The sequence below is a fragment of the Centropristis striata genome, chromosome 4 (assembly GCF_030273125.1).
Source record: "Centropristis striata isolate RG_2023a ecotype Rhode Island chromosome 4, C.striata_1.0, whole genome shotgun sequence".
NCBI lineage: Eukaryota > Metazoa > Chordata > Actinopteri > Perciformes > Serranidae > Centropristis > Centropristis striata.
The window spans coordinates 17,480,887-17,496,726 of NC_081520.1; the positions used below are offsets into that span (position 1 = coordinate 17,480,887).

Below are 15,840 nucleotides of genomic sequence, written 5' to 3' on the forward strand. Positions count from 1 at the left end.
TTATTCACTCATTTTTGTTACAAAAGGACACATGTTCTTAAAATAAGCACATGAAGCTATGGTCAGTAGGTAAATTATACTCAAAACAAAATAATTAAGATACTATTGTTAGATATAAGAAGAAAATACTTGGTAAGCTTCATGTTTTTTGCAGTGTAGACTGTGAAACACAATGAAAGCTCAGCACTAATAACTAAATGCTCAGCCACAAAGTCTTTAGTGTCGGATCTAAAATACACAATGTCTACCAGGTGTTTATGTTGTGCTCACAAACTTTTACACATTCTAGTTCCTCAACAAAGCCGTTTAAACTGGAGCAGTAAATGTAATCATCCATTCAGACAATCTGGCTGCAATTAGCACAGAGACTCAGATGCTGCAAATGGTTACAAGTTGGTTTTGTTTTAAAGCTCTCCTGGAAGGAAACTCGTTTTACACACATTTCTGGGATAAAACTAAAGCAAGTTACAGTTGTGCTCCATTAAAAAGTGGTACTTTTGGAGAAATTGACAATGGTAAAATGATAGAACTGGATGTAACCCTCTTATATGTTATATTTGCAACCTTTGTTCACATTTGCAACATTTAAAAGTCTTTGTTGAGCATGATAGTGTTTTGAAAGTAAAAAAAAAGGTTCAAAATCACATTTTATGTGGACTAAAAGGACTAAGGACAAAAAAAGACACAAAATGACCAAAAAAAGACACAAAATGAGAAGACAAAATGACCAAAAAAAGACACAAAATGACTAAAAAAAGACACAAAATGACCAAAAAAGACACAAAATGAGAAGACAAAATGACCAAAAAAAGACATAAAATTACTAAAAAAGGACACAAAATGACAAAAAAAGACACAAAATGACCAAAATTGTTAACTAAACACACAAGACACAAATAAAATCGAGTCCCACTAGAATAAAAACCAGAGGTGGATGACAGGATCACACACAATCACAAGATCACATTTATTTATCACATATCACATTTTTTTGTTTCTTTTTGGTTCAAAATATTGATCCAGTAAGTCAGAATAAAATATCAATTATTATCAGGTCATATAGCTAAAAAATATACCAACATGACATTTAAACATGTTTTAAGTGGAGTATACAGGCAGGATGAAAAGGATTCAGAAATGGACAAAATAGCCCAAAACTCCATAGAGTTAACTGTGACCTTTGACCTCCTCTCATGTTTCCAGGCTCCGAGCCACGAGTACGGTGGCCACAGCAGTCACGTGACCAACGTTGCCTTCCTGCACGACGACAGTCACCTGATCTCCACTGGTGGGAAAGACACCAGCATCCTGCAGTGGGTGGTCTAGACCGCCCACATCTCTAATCCCCCTCCAGCGGGGACCAGCATCCTTCAGAACCCTGCCACCTCTTCACTGTTTTACCCTCCTGCCACCAGGGGGCAGTCTCTCCACTGTGCCTACTGGACAGAAAAAATAAAATAATACCCACATACACACAACTTATACCCACAGATGTCAGACCAGATGAGATGAGTATCATTGTAATAAATGAAATATTATTTAGTGTCCTGCTGTTCGTAATAGAATGTAGAAAAAATGAATTGTTGCCATGCAGGAAGTGAATCCTAACTGTTCCCCCAAATTATCAACTACTGCAACACACAGTAAAGCTGTGATTTAGCATTAGTACTAACTGTGCCTAAACTGTACTTATCTTAACCCCCTTTAATGGGAAATCCACCTGCTTTAAAGGACAAGTGTCTTTTCAAGTTTTACCCCTCAAAATGGGAAATCATGCACACTTTACAGTAATGTTCACCTTTTCTGCACTGCAAAAAAGGTCTAAAAACAAGATAAAAACATTAAATCGGAGGGAAATTATCTTGCTGCATGGACAGATAATTTCACACTTTTTAAATTAAGATTATTAAATCTAGAAATAAGAATATTGAACGCTTAAAATAAGAAATTAACTCTTAAAACAAGATAAATTATATACTTTTTTCTTGGTAAGAAGCAAATAATTTTGCTTGCAGCTTCAATTTATCTTGTTTTAAGAGTTAATTTCTTATTTTAAGTGTTCAACATGCTTATTTCTAGATTTAATAATCTTAATTTAAGAAATCTTGTCAAGTGAAATTATCTGTCCATGCAGCAAGATAATTTCCCTCAGATTTAGTGTTTTTATCTTGTTTTTAGACACACCTTTTTTGCAGTGTGAATGCATGCTACACAGTTATGGTTCGGGTTATGCTTATATTTTAGGGTTTAATATTGTTAAATATTTTTTTAGTTTCTTTTTTTTTTTCTTACTCCATTTATTTCCATGAACTATGAAAATCAATTGAACTCTTGAAACTTGCTTCAGATGCGTGGGGTATTACAGTACACATTTTTTTTATTTCAGTCCAGACCAAAGAATGAAAATGAAGATTCACAGAAAATAATGCATAACTAATGTAATAACATATTTTCTAATAGATTTTCCACATCGTACCAAATATAAGAAACCAATGTAATAATACATTTTAAGAAGAAAAAAAAAACACTTTATATTAGGGAACACATATTCAACATTAATTAGTTGCTTATTAGCATGCAAATAAGTAACATATTGGCTCTTAATTAGTCATTATTAAGTAGTTATTAATGCCTTATTCTGCATGGCCTTATTATACAAACAGTAAGACATTAACTAAGAGTTTTACCTCAATAACCTCAGAATTAAAGCCTCAAAGTAAAGCCTATTAAGATCATAACTCATATACAACAACTTCCTTACTTACTACTAATAAGCAATAATTCTGAGGTTATTGAGGGAAAACTCTCAGTTAATGTCTTACTGGTTGTATAATAAGGCCATGCAGAATAAGGCATTAATAACTACTTAATAATGACTAATCAAGAGCCAATATGTTACCGATTTGCATGCTAATAAGCAACAAATTGATGTTAAATTTGTGTTCCCTAATATAAAGTGTTACCAAAAAAAAGCTAAAACAACAGCTTGGTTTGTAAAGTGTGCATGATGTTAAACAACAGGGTTAAAACAGAGAAATCACATTCCCCTTTAAGAGTTCATGTTATTTCTGCAGCCCAGGTGACTCGTTTAAACATGCACCTTTTTTTCCTGCAGCAACAAATCACAGAGATAAACTTTTAAACCATCAATGAACTTGCAAGCATTGAGTTAAACAGAATAAAACCTTCTGAAGTCAGTGCTTCTAGCTTTAAGAAAGACACAAAATGACAAAAAAAATACACAAAATGACCAAAAAAAGACACAAAATTAAAAAAAAAGACACAAAATGACTAAAAAAGACACAAAATGACTAAAAAAAGACACAGTAAGACTAAATGACTAAAAAAGACACAAAATGACTAAAAAAGACACAAAATGACAAAAAAAACACCAAAAGACACAAAATTACTAAAAGAAAAAAAGACCTTGTCAAGGTGATATTCTGAAGTCAGTGACTTAGCTTTAAGAAAGATCGGTGCATGTTTGGAAGAACTAACTAGCCGATCCTGGGTCTGAGAAAGATTGTATTAGAACTCCTAAAACGGGTGGTATTTCCCTTAAAACTCATACTATAAACCCATTGCCTTGTTATCTTTCACTTCTCCATCCCTCAGCCTCATTTCCAAACACAGATTGTAAGTATTACAGATTGCAGTTGGAGATTGTTAAAGGTACTAAGTAGCTGTTTTTTCCCCCCGAGCCTCATTTCTCCTCTTTCTGATTGTACTACTGCTGTAACTGTCACTAGATGGCGCTACAATGCAAGAGAATGAGCATGACCGAGGCTATCCTCCTGTAGATGCTGTTAATGTCGCAAAGGTCTATAGAGTAAATTTATATATTATGCAGTATATCCGAGTGGCTGTGTTATTTTAATATTTAACTGTAATAATGATGGATGTTATTATTATTCTCGTGGCACTTTTAGCGATTGACAGAGAGGTAATGTTGGCTGCTGTGCTGTGGAAGTGAGCTTGAGCTGTGCTTTGCCTTCTTCTGTTTTGTTAATAAAGTTTTTACCCAAGTACTACTGAGTGGAGGCTCTTTGTCTTCATTGAGGTTGGCAGGAAAAAGGGAAAGAGATACTCTAGTCTCTTGAGACTGTCTGGTAAGCAGACAAGAAGTATCCACTGCTGAAGCAGCAGATGTCTCAACTCCACCTCATCCTCTGGACTCCACCAGGACAAATATTGAGTTTTACTTATGAAGCAAATAATAATAATAAAATGTTATTTATAGAGCACTTTTCAAAACACATGTTACAAAGTGCTTTACAAAGACAAGTTAAAAACAGACATAAAACAACAGATAAAACTAGAAAATTTCCTCTGGGGAAATTTTGAAAGGGCCACGGGGGCTACTGCCGGTGTGTGTACACCATGATGAGTCTCTTCAGAGATTTCAAACTATGCCCTTTAACCTCAGCGTGTGTGTGTGTTTGTTTGTTTTTACTCTTCCTGTAAGTCGCTTTGGATGAAAGCGTCTGCTAAATGTAAGTGTGTGTGTGTGTGTGTGTGTGTGTGTGTGTGCGCGTGCGCGCGTGCGTGCGTATGAGGGGCATTTTATGCCAGCACACTATACTAAAACACGTGTACAGCGCCTATGCGATGACATCAGACGTCTAACGTGCGCGTGTAAATTCCATTCACTTTCAATGGACAGACAGGCGTCACGTAGGCGTCACGCAGACGCTGTACACGCGTTGTTGCACATACGCCTACGTGACGGCTGAGTGACGGGTGAACTACGCCTCAAATACGTGACATGAAGACCCGCGTGACTGTTAAGTACAATTCTACATAGGCGTACAGACACGCGTATTGCGAGTACACCAGATAACATGGGTGACGGGTGAAAAGTGCCACTAGCGAACGTAGTGGACGCCTGTGTGTGTGTGTGTGTAACGCGTGTAAGCCTATAACAGTTCAGCTGTTACACAGTCTCAGCTTCATATGGTATTGTTTATGAGAAAGCACAACTTATAGATGAAGAGAAAGACTATCTCGTACTTACCAGATAAACTTAACGTTTTTCTGGCCAAAACCGGAGGCTTAATTAGCCTGTTTTAGGAGTGAAAGTCAGCAAAATGCAGCTTAAACAAAATGTTTTACCTCATTAGTTAACTACGAATGTCTGTAAAACATAATGGGACTGTGCATAAGTGCCGAATTGGGTTAAACAGTGTAGATATAAGGTCCGATGGAATCATATTGTGAATGGACTGCTGTCCACATGGCTACTGAATATTCATTAGATAGGTCCGCATGGCTACTTAATATTCAGGGTGACAGCGATTACGGCTTCTGCAGGCAGGTAAACCTACCCAATTACAGCTGGTGCGTAATGAACTGTGTGTCCGCGCGCGAAGCTGGGAACTGGCTGTGAGCGTTGCACTTACTATTAGCCTACTATTTTTAAGTAGCTGAAATTATTTTAATTATCCCTTTCACCCTTGCTATCATTAAATATCAATTCGATATCATTCAAACCTAGAGAGAGAGAGAGAGAGAGAGAGAGAGATTTCGTTAACAAGAAAATAAAAACTGGCCTGAAAATAATAGAAATATCCTGACAGCTCTGTGGGGGCTTGGAGTTCATCTGTAAGTTGTGCTTTCTTATAAACAATACCATATGAAGCTGAGACTCTGTGTAACAGCTGAACTGTTACACAGAGTAACACACTGTTAACGTACACGCGTTACACACACACACAGGCGTCCACTACGTTCGCTCGTGGCACTTTTCACCCGTCACCCATGTCATCTGGTGTACTCGCAATACGTGTGTCTGTAAGCACGCCTATTAATCAGACTTTATGCTGGCACAGGCGACGCATTCTAGGCGTTTAAGTATAGTGTGCTGGCATAAAATACCCCTCATAGCGTGCGTGTGTTTGTAGCATGTGTATGCATGTGTGAGGAGTGTGCGTGCTTACGTGCATGTGTGTGTGTATCTGTGACTGTAATCACATCAAAGATCAAAGGCAATCAGATCAAAGCAATCAACATAATTAACTGGCACCTGTTCCGGCATAGTGACAGCAGAGGTGGACAGACTGAAATTTCTGGCCTCGAACAGAAAGCATTTTTGGCAAAACCATAATACCTATCATTGATCCGACTTCACTTTGAGCGTCCCGAGTTCTTCCTGAACGTCTACATGTGATTTTTTTTTAAGAAAAATGAAAAAATTGCTTTGTTAGAGCGATCTAAAAAAACTGTTCCATCTTCCCTTTTTCCGAAATCTCCCTGCGTTTTTAATATGGGAGCCAATGTGGCTGTTGGAGGTTTTGGTGGCGAATCTGTGCGTCGTACGCCCAAACTATAACTCTGACAGCTTTACCAGAGGATTGTGAGTGAGAAGACAAATTTTCCTACATTTCTATGTATAAATTATTTCTGTAGAGTGGAATTTGCGGCCTGGAGTGCAGTTTTCAAATTGATTTTTTGACAATTTTTTTTCTCCCTCTACACTCTGGCGATGATGTCACACACTGTGACACGAACATTCCGTGCAATACACACCCATTATAATCTCAGAATTTCTCCAAAAATGATCATGGTCATTGAACAGGGATTGATAAAAAACTATATGACCTATCGATATGTGGATTAATACACCAATACATAAGACTTGTGTCTACTGTTTAAAGTTTAAATGGAGTCTCTAGGTGAAATTATGCTGGAGAAGTAGACGTTTAAAAATCTCCAATTATTGTTCTTTTTCGCTCATTTTTTTCAGCCGTCCCATTCATTTCAATGCAAAATTTTGGGCAGTTTTTGGGCAAATTTTGGGCAAAATACGAATTTTTCGCGACTTACGTCGCGAAAAATTTGTATTCTGTAGAGAAAAGTAATAGCACACCGATCCCGATCAAACCACACATTTTGATACATAATTTGTCCTGCAACTCTTCAAGTTGTAGGACTAGTAGCGGGACGAAATTGCGTCCGGAAGAGGAAGAAGAAGAAATCCACAGTATAACAGTAGTGCTCGGTGCGATTGCCCCGAGGCCCTAATAATGTTGGAGAACGACATAGTTCTGTGCAATTAAAAGACAGTTCAAGAGAAGGTAAAGTTCACGTAAAATCAGGAAAGGCTCTCCGATAAAAGTATGTTTTAAGAAGAGATTTAAAAGAGATCACTGACTCAGCCGACCTGATTTCCTCGGGCAGGTTGTTCCAGACCAGGGATGGGCAACTTAAATGCTACAGGGGGCCACAATTTTTCATGGACACTACCACAGGGCCACATATAGGACCATGCACTTAACCAGATATGAAGAAACTGCGATTTTAAATATGTTTACAGTGCACTTAACATATTTCATGCTAAAATGCATGTAGAACAGTATAAATAGGAATACAAAAGGTTTGAAGCAAATAAAAAATAACCTATTACTGTGATTTCTTTTTCCCAGTGCAAGAACAGCAGACCAACATTAACTGCAAGAAATAAATGCACAAAGCATTTTTACACTGCACTTTTTAAGATTTCATGTTTTTGGTCATTTTGTCTTTTTTGGTCATTTTGTGTCTTTTTGTGTCATTTTGTGTCTTTTTTTGATGTCATCACTCTAGCCTCTCCATAGGGTAACATTGGGGGGATTTTTTGGCATGTTTTTGTCTTTTTGTGTCTTTTTATGTTCATTTTGTGTCTTTTTTTTGTTAATTTTGTGTATTTTCTGGTCATTTTGTGTCTTTTTATGTTCATTTTGTGTCTTTTTTTGTTCATTTTGTGTCTTTTTATGTTCATTTTGTGTCTTTTTTTGTTCATTTTGTGTCTTTTTTTGTTCATTTTGTATCTATTTGTGTACAGTGCAACAACTTATTTTAACTAACTTACTAACTTTAACTTACAACACAGGAATACAAAAGGTTTGAAGCAAATAAAAAATAACCACTTACTGTAATTTTTTTTTTTCAGTGCAAGAACAGCAGATTAACATTAATTGCAAGAAGTAATTTTGTGCATTTTTACACTGCACTTTTAAGATTTCATGCTCAAATGCATGTAGTTGTACTGAGGGTACAATGATAATACATTAATTAAAGTTTAAAAAGTTACTTCGGCAATAAAGCTGACTTATAATACAAAAAGTGTGCCTAAAAAATCCTGTTGTGCTTGTATATAAGTATATAAGTGTTAAATTAAAAGTAAAATATTAACACTTTATGATGAACTGAGGGGAGGATGTTGTGGTGACACTTCTACCATCTGTTGACAGTCAACACGTGTGTGATGGTTGCAGGAGAGTCACTTCGTGGCCACATTCAGGTCACTCTCGATAGGTAAAAAACAGGAACTTTCAGTTTGCTCAGGGACCTGCAGCAGTTGCTTTATTATATCATGTAAACAGAGGGTGTGTAGAGTTCAGATTATATGCTCCATATATCTCCAACAAAATCCCAGAAAACTGCAGGTCTGCTGAGACTCTTAAATCTTAAATCTTAAAGACTGAAGACTTTTTCTGTTTGCAGCTGCCTTTGATTTAATCAACTATTCATATCTTATTCGCCACTGCTCAATTTATTACACTGCAAAAAAAGTGTGTCTAAAAACAAGATAAAAACACTAAACAACGCTAATTATGCACAGCGTCTCTGCTGGTCATAAACATTGTGATTGTGAATTAACCGGCATCACTAACTGTGCACAGAGTGTCTGGTGCTTGTTGTAAACAAACAGAGATCGCTAAGTGAACACCTCCTGCAGCAGCAGCACATACACACTGTACTGCTACAGAGCTAACTGTTAGCCTGTTAGCAATTTGCAGACTGAACGCTAAGGGGCTAACATGCCCTCCAGCTCTGCAGCTGGGAAAGACTGCTGCAGGAGGACTGTGCCGCTTCAACTCGTTCTTACTCTTAGAAGAGTATGAACGAGTCTCCAAAAGTCTCTAATAACCAGAAAAAGTCACTGGATTTGTCTCCAGTCGCTTTTTTGAAAAATAGTTGAGGGGGTCTGAAAAGTCGCTAAATATAGCAACAAAGTCGCTAAGTTGGCAACACTTTTTCGCCGGCTTTTACAAATGGCGCGTGTTGTTGTGGCGTCGAGTACTACGTCACATCCTGCTTAGTGTTCTATCCAATCAGTAACCAGGCTTTTTTCAGGGGAGAAAAACGGCCCTGCTCTTCTACAGGGACGATCATTTAACAAATTTCAAACAATAAAAATAACCTCTTGTGGCTAGTTGTGGTGATAAAATATGAATTAGCTGCATACTAGCAATTCAGTTAATATTTCATATTGAATTATTTCTTAAATAACTGGTTCATTTGTATGTTTTGTGAAATGTTCCATAATAATTATTTATTTCATGCCATCTTCCGTGGGTACAGATTCACTCCTTTATTTTCAGTCAGAATGTCTGAAATAAACACAAATTTGTCTTGGTAGCTTTTGTGATCTTTACGGGACGTACTGACAGCTTGAACATTTCAAGGACGAAATGACTTCCCACACAGTGCAAAGCAAGAGGATGAGACACACGACACCCTAAACTTTAACACAATAAACATCGACCTCAGGAAGAGGGTGATGTAGAGGACAAGGACATAAAAGGGACAGCGCTGGGCCGTCTGAGAAGGACTCACTGCACATTACAATACCCACACCAGCAAACTATTAGTAAGAAGAAGATTTAGTATCAAATGCAGTTTGTCAAATATTGCAGGATGTCCGGCCACATTCTGCAGTATGTAAGACAGCATGCTTTTCTTGCTAATCTGACCCACATTGCAAAAAAGGTGTGTCTAAAAATAAGATAAAAACACTAAATCTGAGGGAAATGATCTTGCTGCATGGACAGATAATTTCACTTGACAAGATTTCTTAAATTAAGATTATTAAATCTAGAAATAATCATGTTGAACGCTTAAAATAAGAAATTAACTCTTAAAACAAGATGAATTAAAGATGCAAGCAGCGATAAACTGGCCCGAGCAGAGTGACCTGACAATTATTTGACTTTTTGTGTCTTTTTTTGTGTGTGTTTTCTTTGATTATTTTATGTCTTTTGTTTATTTTTTTGTCATTTTAATTTTTATGTCTTTTTTGTGTCTTTTTGTGTCTCCTTTTGGTCTTTTTTGTGTCTTTTTTTGGTCTTTTTGTGTCTTTTTTGGTTTTTTTTTTTGTGTCTTCTTAGTGTCTTTTTTTTTTGGTAATTTTGTTGTTTTTTTTGGTAAATTTCTGTCTTTTTACATTTTCTTTTGGTCACAAAATGATAAGAAGATTAAAAAAAAAACTTTAGATTTAAAAGTGTTAGATAATTTATCTTGTTTAAGAGTTAATTTCTTATTTTAAGTGTTCACCATGCTTATTTCTAGATTTAATAATCTTAATTTAATAAATCTTGTCAAGTGAAATTATCTGTCCATGCAGCAAGATCATTTCCCTCAGATTTAGTGTTTTTATCTTGATTTTAGACACACCTTTTTTGCAGTGTGCATGTAAGTTTACAATGTTTATCAGTCTAAAAGGGCCTTTTTTGAGGCAAGTATTGGTGGAAAGCTCAGTTGGGTTAGCAGAGATTTATGGACATGTCCAAGTTTCAATTCGGGCTAGTATTTTAATATCAGAGCAGCGATGAGACCTGCTTTATTGACAGTGAACTGTCTTTTCAAGTGAAGAGGTCATTTGTTGCCTTTTATGAATAACTTTTACATTACCATTGGCCAACAGGAATATTCTTAAAGCACATGGTCCCAGAATGGTCCCATTTATCATCCACCACATCTATCTTCAATGTGATTAGCATGCTTTTCCTAAGAAGGCAGGTTTTACAGCTCTAGCCCAACCAGTTCACATTCCACAGTCTCCTCTGCTTTCACACAAACGTCAAAATCATCTTTGGGAGATTTATTGCAAACAAATGTTTATCCACATTCCCCTCAGACACCAAAGAGCTTCACTGCTGGACACAAACACATCATGGAGAACTGTCTCGAGGTTTCCATCCACTCATGACGCTCAGATATCACAGTAAGCACATACTGTGTGAGTGTAGTCTTCCCTAATATAAAGTATACAGACAAGTGTTTATCAGAAGCTGAATTGGTGGCCTCTGTTACCATTAAATGTTTACTTAAAAATACTTTAAAAATGTTTAAATGCCACGTTGGTATATATATTTTTTCACCTATATGACCTGATAATAATTGCTTTTTTATTCTGTCTTACTGGATCAACACTTTGAACCAAAGAAAAACCAACATAAATGTGATCTTGTGATTGTGTGTGATCCTGTCATCAACTCTGGTTTTTATACTAGTGGGACTCTATTTTATTTGTGTCTTGTGTGTTTAGCGTAACAATTTTGGTCATTTTGTATCTTTTTTTAGTCATTTTGTGTCTTTTTTGTGTCTTTTTTGGTCATTTTGTGTCTTTTTCTGTTTTTTTTTTTGGTTATTTTGTGTCTTTTTTTGTTCACTTTGTCCTCTCATTTTGTGTTTTTTTTTTGTCATTTTGTGTCTTTTTTTTGTCATTTTGTGTCTTCTGTGTTTTTTTGGTCATTTTGTCTTCTCATTTTGTGTCTTCTGTGTTTTTTTGGTCATTTTGTCTTCTCATTTTGTGTCTTTTTTGGTCATTGTGTGTCTTTTTAAAGTAATTTAGTGTTTTTTCAGTAATTTAGTGTCTTTTGTTGGTCATTTTGTGTCTTTTTTTGGTCATTTTGTGTCTTATTTAGTTATTTTGTGTCTTTTTTTAGTCATTTTGTGATTTTTTTCGTCATTCTGTGTCTTTTTTAGTCCTTTAGTCGAACATAAAATGTGATTTTGAATCTTTTTTTTAACTTTCAAAACACTATCATGCTCAATAAAGAATTTTAAATGTTGCAAATGTGAAAAAATGTTGCAAACATAACATATAAGAGGGTTCCATCCAGTTATATCATTTTATACTAACTATATTTGAGCTTGTCTCCAGTTTTACTTGGTATATCATCATCAAACTGAAACTGGCCTCATGGAGTTTACAGCCAGAACTTTAGAGGTAAATTTACAGTAGGGCTCCACGCTGCTTTGTTTTCTAGTCTGGATGGAGTCAACAAGTCTGGATTTGGAGCTTTTGGGGAGTCCAGAGGGTTAACTTAATAAGGTTTTCGAAGTGCGGTATTAGTACTTTAACTTAGGTAAGGGATCTGGAAACTTCTTCCACCACTGTGTACTGCATATGATGATAATGTTGTGGTGTGGTTGCAAATCAGCAGCACAGGAAAGAATAATCTGTCTTTTGTCCCTGAGGAACTGAGGAAAGGGACTTATAAGCGAAGTGGATTTAATGCAAATCACTGAAGACGTGGGCTGTAATTTATTGATTTTCACTGAAAGAGCCACTTCACAACAAGGAGATGGAGTAGGCGACATATTAGAAGAGATTAATGCAGTCATACCGTAAATCTCCCTCCGCTGGGACCAACAGGGGAACAATATATTTGGCATAAATCAGCTCAGTGGAGTGGACAGGAACCAAAGATCCCTTTTGAAAGTATTGATCCAAATAAATGTGAAAAGAATAAATGTCAGCCCTGCTACTTTAAAATGATTATTTGTCATAACAAAAAGGCTTCTTGTCATTTTGGAGGGGCATTCATTTCCACCTTTATTGGATATTTGATAGAGAATCGGCAGACTGGATAGCCCTAAAAAATAAGTCATACTATCGTATGTCAGTTTCTGTCAAAAATGGTAAAATTTTAAAATGCCTAAAAATGCTTAAAATAGGTCAATTGTAGTCTGTTGGTACATATTATAGCATTATATGACCAGAATTGACAGAAAATCACCATATTATGCGATATTAAAACATTGAAAAAAAAGTCATACACAGTCGATTTTTGTAAAAAATTGTCAAATTTTAAAATGCCTATAAATGTTTGATTAACAGGTCACTAACAAGGTGAACCGTCATCATGAGAGAAGCAGAACAATTCGTATCCACGGCAACATGTCAATAAAGTTATATATAACGTTAAATAGATAGAAAAAAGGACCTTTACCGGTTTGGTCTCATAACTTTGACCCTTTCTCTGTATTTTCACTTAATGACAGTTTATTTGAATGTCTTGTTCATTAAATGTCTTGTTCAGCGTTTGGTTGGACTAACAGACACTCCAAGGAGTCGCTGCTCAGTTTTCTGAGGTCAGTAACATACATTTTGTTTTTGTTTTTTGCCAAAACTAACATCCCAGTTAATGCTCCAGTTAATGCCAACATGAATTAGCAGTGTCTTCTCTCAGTCAGGTTGAGGTGTAGAGAGGCTGTAGTCAGTGATCAGATCCCTCTCGCTCCTCCACAGTCCAGATATGGTCTGCTCCCCGTATCGGAAACAAAATGGAGACGCAAAATGGCGACGAGTGTAACGATGAACACGTCCGGTGACTACGTCCATTATTTAAATACAGTCTAAGCTCTGCAGGGTTTTTTTCTGACGGGAGATGAGTCGTGAGAACAGAAAGCAGTTCGAGTTGTTCTCAGACAAACTTAATCAAATAATACAGGACGGAATATTCTGACAGTCTGGGGTCTCAACCACAAAATGTAAGACCCTGAGGCTGCCACACACACACACACACACACACACACACACACACACACACACACACACACACACTTTATTATTTTGGGATTGAAACAATAAAAGGACACATGCTGAAAATGTTTCCTACAGTGATGGTAATTACTGGTTTCACTTTTAAGAAGACTAATCTCACTATTATACACGACACAAATACACACAACTGCAACATTTTAACCCTCTGAAGTCCATGAAAGCGCCTTATGACACCTCATGACGTTGCAACGTAAAAACAAAGCAGCATGGAGCCCTGCTGTCAGCTGAACTCTAAAGTTTTGGCTTTTCCAGAAGTTTCCATGTCCAAATTAATGCGTCAACTCTTTTTCAGCAAAGGTAAAAACCACCTCGACCAAGTGTAACATGATTTTACTTAAATTTTTGCAGAAATTGTATTGAATTGTGCAATGTGCATTCAGCATTTAATGCAATCTTTTGTGTTTAATGTTTTTGTGTGTTTCAACTTTCAGTAGTTCTACTAAAAACAGTTTGCAGCTGCTTTATTTGGAAATTAAGCAAAACAACAGGGTGAAAAAGCAGCTGGGTTAGCAGCAGGATGCTAATAGATTTTGCTGGCAAAATTTATTTTTCAATTTTATTTAGTTTGTTTGAAACAAGAATAGTTCATTTGGTTCTCAAAACTCTTTCTTGACAGATATTTATTCGGGAAATGTAAGACTTTGAACAAAACTTTTCATGTTACGCAAGTTGTTCAATATGAGTAGTTCCTCGACAGCTGCAGCCATATGTTCCCACCTTCAGAGTGTCTGTAAACATATCGTATCCACACCCATCAACCTGCACCAGCTCTGTTGAGACAGGTGGATTGTGCAGAACACCATGTGGATCCAGGAATCAGCTCCATGCAGAGATGAAAGACAAGGCTTTGTCTTCACTGTTGGACTCCCCGCAGCATATTTAGGACTGAGCAGGTAGGCTGTCTGTGAGGTGGCCAGCATGGGAAAATATGATGAAATGCAGCGTAGTCACTTGTAAAACTGGTCAAGGGTGGGTCCAAAGCCAACACACTTACACAACTGGGTATTTAGGTAACTCATTATCAACCTCCTCTATGTACCGTCCAGGCAGCAACCTCCTGGTCTGAGCAGGGCGGCAAACCAGGAAGTGCCTTAAGCTTTGGCTGCAAAAAAAATCTGTCCATTCATTTCAATGCAAAATTTGAAAACTTATTACTCGATTTATTACCTCAGAAATTTAGGGCAACACTATGGTCTCAATCACTAGTAAATAGAAGATAAAGAATCATATGATTTGGGGCGTGGCTACCTTTGATTGACAGGTCACTATCAAGGCGAGCCGTCATCAGGAGAGAAGCAGAACAATGCGTATCCACGGCAAAGTGTCAATAAAGTTATATATAACGTTATATAAATAGAAAAAAGGACCTTTACCGATTTGGTCTCATAACTTTGACCCTTTCACTGTATTTTCACTTAATGACATTTATTTGAACGTTTTGTTCATTAAATGTCTTGTTCAGCGTTTGGTTGAACTAACAGACACTCCAAGGAGTCGCTGCTCAGTTTTCTGAGGTCAGTAACGGTAGTATACATTTTGTTTTTGTTTTTTGCTAGCCAAAACTAACATCCCAGTTAATGCTCCAGTTAATGCTAACATGAGTCAGTCAGGTTGAGGTGTAGAGAGGCTGTAGTCAGATCCCTCTCCTCCTCCACAGTCCAAATATGGTCTGCTTCCTGTATCGGAAACAAGATGGAGACGAGTTTAACACTGAACTCGGTGCTTCCAACGAGCCACAAACCAACGTCACGGTGACTACGTCCATTTGGTACCGTCCAGTCCCCAGAGGATGGCTCTATTAACGCTGGTGCCTTCCCATCTAGTAAAAATATCTGGTCAGTGTCCTTTATCTAGTCAATATCTCAACATCTTCTCCTCAGAGAGCAGCTCGACTCTCCGTCCTGTTTAAATTAGAGCCTCAGCTGTTGGTGCAGCTCTCTGTGACACTGTGTGGGTGCAAACAGTTTACTGCACAAGTTTACTTTGTTGTATTTTTGAGTTTAGTTTGTTTAGGTTCACACTGCTCAAGTTGAAGGAGGTCTGACCTGCTGGAAGTCATTAGAGACAAACTGCTGCCTCGGCTGATATATAACTTCATGTTGAAAAATGTGTTCCGCAGCTGAATTCCTTTGAATCCTTCGAGGCACCTGTGCTCCTGCTGTTAGTTTTCCACATGTCGTGTGAAGCTTTTGAACCCTTTTCTCAAACTGATTCTTGTTGACAATAAA

At 37.0% G+C, this 15,840-nt stretch overlaps 1 protein-coding gene across 2 annotated transcripts in view; it reads left to right on the plus strand.

Annotated features, from left to right (window-relative positions):
- The window catches only part of eml2 (EMAP like 2), a 54,025-nt gene extending 49,990 nt beyond the window's left edge, over positions 1-4,035 (plus strand). For both annotated transcript variants that reach the window (XM_059332004.1, XM_059332005.1), the window contains one exon: positions 1,204-4,035. In XM_059332004.1, coding sequence (XP_059187987.1) covers positions 1,204-1,326 — 123 coding nt within the window. In that variant the 3' untranslated portion in view covers positions 1,327-4,035. The remainder of the gene's footprint in view (positions 1-1,203) is intronic.
- Positions 4,036-15,840: the final 11,805 nt, after the last annotated feature.